This window comes from Phoxinus phoxinus (genome assembly GCF_949152265.1).
Source record: "Phoxinus phoxinus genome assembly, chromosome: 5".
Lineage (NCBI taxonomy): Eukaryota > Metazoa > Chordata > Actinopteri > Cypriniformes > Leuciscidae > Phoxinus > Phoxinus phoxinus.
Window position 1 is genome coordinate 7,620,365 of NC_136880.1, and position 6,000 is coordinate 7,626,364.

The window sequence follows — 6,000 nt, forward strand, 5'->3', positions numbered from 1 at the left end:
TTACAATGGCACATGAAACAATAAATACAACTTGTCAGTCAAAAAAAAAGTACCGCACGAAAGAATTCACTTACCGCACTAAAAAAAAAACGCTTTCCGGCTTTAACACCAAATCGGCATGACGTAAAGAAGAAATTTTTTCGCGAGTCTGGTAGGCATTGCGTGCTGTACGTGCTGACGAAATTTGACGTACATGACGTGAGTGGTTTTCAAGGAAATCTCAATGGTTCATCTGTCCCGCGTTTCAATCGTCCCGACTCTCCCCTACTCTTACCTCTTTTGGTCATGCATTTGCTGCATATAGCAGTTCTTGACAAGAAGCTGTTTACTTGTTCGACCTCTTCACCCCTGCTCCATCTTGGTTTCGACCACTCCACTTAATCTTGTGCATGGATCAAATATTTTAAATGTTTTAGAATATAAGCAGCAATTACTGAAAATAAATACATAAGTCACAAACTGGCATTTTTATTTTCTGTAAAACAGTTGTCGTCACGCATGCATAATGGCTTAATGACCAGGAGAGGAGAGAGCTCTGGACAATCATTAACAACTTTCTGCAGGTATGGCCAGTACTTGCATATTACATCAGTGCACATGAACTGCACATTCCTTTTGTAGAAACATGGGATATGCAAATATTTCTCCCCTCATCATGTTGAGACTTCTCAGAAACACACTGTGTCGACAGACAGCCACCTCCATGCCCTCCTCATCCAACTTGTTGATTTTCTTCGGGATGGACTCCCGTGCTGCAGTCCACTGACTCGATCCAGAGACTGGCTATCAAGATGAGAACAAAGTGAAAGAAAAACAATGTGATGATTTAACAACACAGTATTAAATATATGGGTAAATGTCTAAATAAATATGTGTAAAGATATGTCTGTTAGCATTTTTTACACATTTCATACACATTTCAAATTACTACAAGTGAATTTTAGCTTTACTGCAATTTCAAGCCATGCACGATTTTACAATTCAATGCATTGTTCTTAATTTTGCTATTGTAGTTAAGTGAAAAATTGCATTCCTATTTTTAGTTTAGGACCTACAATTTCAAAGATCATTAAGACAAAACAGCAATACAACTTGCATGCTTTGTCTTATTATTAATGTAGTCAACAAACTTGGAAATATCTTCATCCTCACAGACAAAGACACCCTAAACAAGCCATGATCTTCATCCCTTGAAAATAATTAGAAGGGCTTCATTTAATTATCTAATGAAAAACTAACTGTAATAAAATATTATTTTGAAATGCTTTTTGAAAGGCAGATATACAACTTCTCCAACCCTCTTTTGAAGCGATACATTTTTCTATTACCATCTACTGCCACAGCAAGCATAAATGGAGAACCGGCTGGACTGTCAAACACTTCCACAGAGCTTATCGATTTCAAACTGGCAGTATCTCCATTTGAAAAGCATCTGCGCATATATTTCCATTCTATAAAACAAATCAAAAACCATATAAGAAATAGCTCACTGCCAAAAAAAGAAATAATTTGGTAATGAATTCAATTAATACTCGGCCAAAGAACTCTTGTCCGCTGTTATTGTAAACTGGTGAAGGACCGTTTACACACTCCAGGAGCAGTCGGTTTCATGTGGACACAAACACATGCATTTTATATGATGTTTCACAGCTTGCTGTGACAGGCCAGTAACCAGACTTGATCAGTTGCGGGACTGTATTTTGTCATTTAGTCTGCTTCTGCTGTAATTATACGGTATTGTACAGTAATATTTATATTGATAATATTGTAATTATATAATATGTAGTTATTATAAAATATAAATCTATAGGTAATAATATTATAATCCAACTCCAGAATAACTACAAATCAAAAGACAATCCAAACAATGTTCTTGTCAAAAATGTTTATTTTATTTTTTATTAATCAATTACAATCCTGAAAATGAAAGAACACAATGTTAATTACCTACAATGTTTTTTTCTGAAAACAACATTATGTCAATAAACTCCATGAATGACTTCACCTTCACTTAATGGTATAATTTACATTTTGCTGTTTGTACATATTCAGAGACCATAAACTAATAAAGACGAAGAATAGGAATGCTGTGTGCTCAGGGCCACTCGTAAAAATAAAAGTCAGCTTCACTGGGGACTCATGATCGTCAAAATAAAAGTCCTGCTATTACGAGGTGTTACGGCTCTCAATCTATTTTAGCTCGTTCAAGGCAGACCAAAAGACAAGGACCGAACATATCAACAACCACAGACGATTGGTAGCGTTTCAGACGTCATTCACGCCATGAACTTTTTAATGAGAGAGATAAAGGCACCTCAAGAGATAAACAATATACAATCAAGATTAACCAAAAATAACAGTACAAAGTTAGGGCAACTTAAAGAAAACAGGAACCCTTCACTACACCTAGTTAACCAGGAGAGATGTTGCCTGACTCCCGAAAAGAAGAAAAACAGGTGAATCTTCCTTGCAAATTCTTCCCTCGCTGTTCTAACTAAATAATAAAAAGTGGAAGAAAAAAAGTTAAATAGCAGGAACCCCCATGACGTCACTCTACTTCTGCCAGTTCAGGGAAAATCCCTTCTCAAGATTCCACCTACAAACTCACATAAAGAGAAATCACACACCAACGGTTCGATATACACACCCACGTAACACGAGGACATGAAAGTTTTCGATCTCTAAGATTTGCTTGAAAGTAGAATGTGTACGTCTTCAAGATCGATCACGATATAAAATCGTCAGATTGCCCACCCCTAAGTTAGAGTTCTGAAAAATTAAAGATATCAAACGGAAAGGTACTATGTGGTTACTGTTTTTTATTTTTTTTACCTGTGACAACATTGTAAAGATGGAGCTTGGTGAAGGCAAGCTTCCCCTTCCCGCCCTTCATATTGAAACTGGCCATTACCTCATTTGTCATCAACCTGTGGATACAAAAGGAAGAGGATTTAAATGTCCAAATAATAAATTATATACAACACATTATGAAACGGTTGTTATAGTTTAGTAGGTTTGTCATATCTATATGGTTCTGGTTCTACTGCTGGCCTGGTGTTGATTTTTAAGGTCAGTAAGGACATGCAGAAAAATCTCTAAATATTGAATATCATATTTGGATATTGGATAACTGCTAATATAAAAACTTACTTCATGATCCTTTTAACATTTTCCTTTAAATGTATCCCTCCAACATTGGACAAGCTATTAATCTGAAATTAGAGGAACAGTATTTTAGTTTAACCACAAAAAAGGTTAACAGTGTATCCCCATGACTGTTGCAAGTCACACAGAGATTGAAACACTGCACGTTATAAAAATTGCATTATACTGGTATGACTACATGTACGTCCTTACCAGTCTCTGCTTTTCCTCCAGGCAGTTGAGAGATTTATCAAGGACATTTAGCTCCTCAAGAGTTGACGCCTGTGCTGGAAGCCTTGAATCCCCATGCATTTCTGCTCCCCTCTCCTTCTTAATTGTCCGAATGTCTTCACGGATTTCGACCAGCATCTCCATGACTTTTCTTTTGAATTCTAATGTATTGAAACCAATGATAATCATCATAATAAGAAATATTATCAAGGCACAACTTTACAACAAATTTATGTACGTAAATTCATCAACAAATTTACGTCAGCTTTTTTTTTTTTGTCTTAAATATTGACCATCCCAAAGCCCACAAACTTCAAAGACATCTTTATAATTTTATATGAGTTAGCAGTGGTTCTCAACCTTTTTTGAACAAACGCCCCCCTGACCTCTTCATGATCCTCTTAACGCCCCCAGAAGACGAATCCTCTTCCACAAAAGAGGGAAACGCTGACCATGCGTGGCCCACATGACACGCCAGCCACAAGCCCGAAAGGTTGCCTTGGCCTCCTCATCATTTTGGAGGTCGATGAGGGTTTCTTGAATTTCAGCCTCACTCCTGGACACATCCACTTGAAATGGCTCCATCACCCATTCAGGGGCATCCAATTGTTCGAGGTCCCTGAAACGGATCTCCATGTCCGCCTTCACTGCCCTCAAGTGATCGTGTAATGCAGCAGGTGGTTATCGGTCAGCTCATCAACCACCTGAATGTAAAGGCAGTTAACGTTATTGAGATTATTTTTACGCTGCCTTTGTAAATTAAAATATAGCACCTAATACTACTACTACTAATAATAATAGGCTACCTTGGCCAGCTGAGGGAAATTATTGAATTGCCGCCTGCTCAAATTTTGTTTGTAACGTTACAGCTCCGGCAGTTAACGTTATTGAGATTATTTTACGCTGCCTTTGTAAATTAAAATATACCTAATACTACTACTACTACTAATAATAATAATACTAATAATAATAGGCTACCTTGGCCAGCTGAGGAAAATTATTGAATTGACGCCTGCTCAAATTTTGTTTGTACAGCTCCAGCTTGGCGAGGAAACTGCAGATGGTCGCCTTTGAATGGACCAGTGTCACGGCATCTCCCTGGAGTTTGAGTGACACTTCATTCATCTTCCCGAAGAAATCTGCCAGGTAAAAGATGTCACCGCGACAGGACCACAGCGTGTCCCTTAGAGCTGCATCTGCACAGGCAAGAAACTCCAGGACACTTGTGAACAATGGTAAATGGTAAATGGACTGCATTTATATAGCGCTTTCACAGACCCAATGGCCACCAAAGCGCTTTACAATATTGCCTCACATTCACCCATTCACTCACTCATTCATACACCGACGGCGGTGTCAGCCATGAAAGGCGATCCAGCTCGTCGGCCTCACAACTCCTACAGCCTAGCCAGACAGTTTCCCTTGGATAGCCAGCGTACCTCGGTGTGGAGCAGCAAGCGCTGAAACACTTCATCGTTATCCCCTCACAGCTTCCTGAAGATCCGGTCGTTCAGAGCATGGGCCTTAATTTTGTTTATGGCCCTGACAGCGATGTTCAGAGACTGGTGGAGAGAAGGACTTATATTTTTAGCCACTAAATTGTGACGGTGCAACATGCAGTGCACTGTTAACACCTGCGGCACACGCTCCTTTAACAAAGTTGCGAAGCCACGGTACCTGTCAATCATAGCGGGAGCTTCATCTGTGGCACAGGCGAGGATGTTGGCGATCGGAATACAGTTCTCCAGCAGGTAGTCACTCAGAGCCCTGAAGATCGTCTCCCCTCATGTGTCAGTGGAGAGATATTTGGCAAACAAAACGTCCTCAGCCACATCTCTCTCAGACATATAACGCACATACGCCATCTACAGAACATTATCGTCTATTGGCGTGGTTTCATCCAGCTGGATCCAGCGCCATCTCCTTTATTCTCCGAGCCACACTGTCATTGCTGAGCGGGATGGCCTGCATCACTGGCGATGGGTCTCTCTCCATGATAGTGGAGATGACCTCTTTAATCGCTGGCAAACTAGCTTCTCCCCCACTGTAAATGGCAACCCGGACTTCGCTATCAGGAGAGAGATGTTATAAGTAGCCACTAACCCACTCTCTGTCTGGTTTACCTTCCTAGCGAATATCTTTGAGATGGACTGTTTTGAAAGTTGCTCCTTGAGGTCCTGGAAATACGCAGCATCCTTGGATGCCTTATTAGGGTGCATTTTAGTTAGGTGCTCCATTAGACGGGACGGTTTCATTGCCTCGTTAGAGAAAACCTGCTGGCAAAGCAGGCACATCGGGAGCTGGATGTTCGTGGGTGAGGGAATAAAGCCATATCTAATGTACTTAACACTATACTGTCTGCACTTCTTCTTGTTTTCCGCCATGATGTTTAAATGTGTTTTGATAAAAACTGTTTTTTTGTGAAAGCCTACGTTTTGTGCTTGTGTGCATTTTGATTGGACACATTAAAGCTACAGTATGTAAGATTTTGAGCCACAAGAGGGCGCTGTTTCCAACAATAACAAAGGCGAAGCTTGATGACGCTATGAAGGAGAGTGGAACGATGGGAGATGTCGTTTTCAACATCCAGAGACGTATGGAATTAATGAATCATGATCACGGATG

At 39.9% G+C, this 6,000-nt stretch overlaps 1 protein-coding gene across 2 annotated transcripts; it reads right to left on the reverse strand.

The window, feature by feature from the left end:
* Nucleotides 1-2,523: 2,523 nt before the first annotated feature.
* Nucleotides 2,524-5,279, reverse strand: LOC306998455 (uncharacterized protein). Of its 2 annotated transcripts, XR_013797564.1 has the most exons (7): nt 4,815-5,279; nt 4,354-4,597; nt 3,762-4,079; nt 3,358-3,536; nt 3,151-3,212; nt 2,833-2,927; nt 2,524-2,596 (listed from the first exon to the last, which is right to left on the reverse strand). XR_013797564.1 is itself a non-coding variant. In XM_079612545.1 (4 exons), exons 1-4 carry the CDS (start codon nt 3,565-3,567, stop codon nt 2,568-2,570), a joined length of 396 nt encoding a protein of 131 aa, XP_079468671.1. In that variant the 5' UTR covers nt 3,568-3,598; the 3' UTR covers nt 2,524-2,567. The 2 variants fall into 2 exon arrangements, 1 of the variants encoding a protein (XP_079468671.1); XM_079612545.1 differs by lacking the exons at nt 3,762-4,079; nt 4,354-4,597; nt 4,815-5,279 and having other exon boundaries at nt 3,358-3,598.
* Between the last annotated feature and the right edge of the window lie 721 nt (nt 5,280-6,000).

Bases quoted from the DNA above. Each gene is read 5' to 3' on its own strand.
- LOC306998455 (XM_079612545.1), bottom strand. From the start codon at position 3,567: ATGATGATTATCATTGGTTTCAATACATTAGAATTCAAAAGAAAAGTC. The intron at 3,213-3,357 runs GTAAGGACGTAC...CTCTAATTTCAG, and splicing joins TGGAGGAAAAGCAGAGACTG to ATTAATAGCTTGTCCAATGT. The intron at 2,597-2,832 runs GTAAAAAAAATA...GTGAGTTTGTAG, and splicing joins TCTTTACAATGTTGTCACAG to GTGGAATCTTGAGAAGGGAT.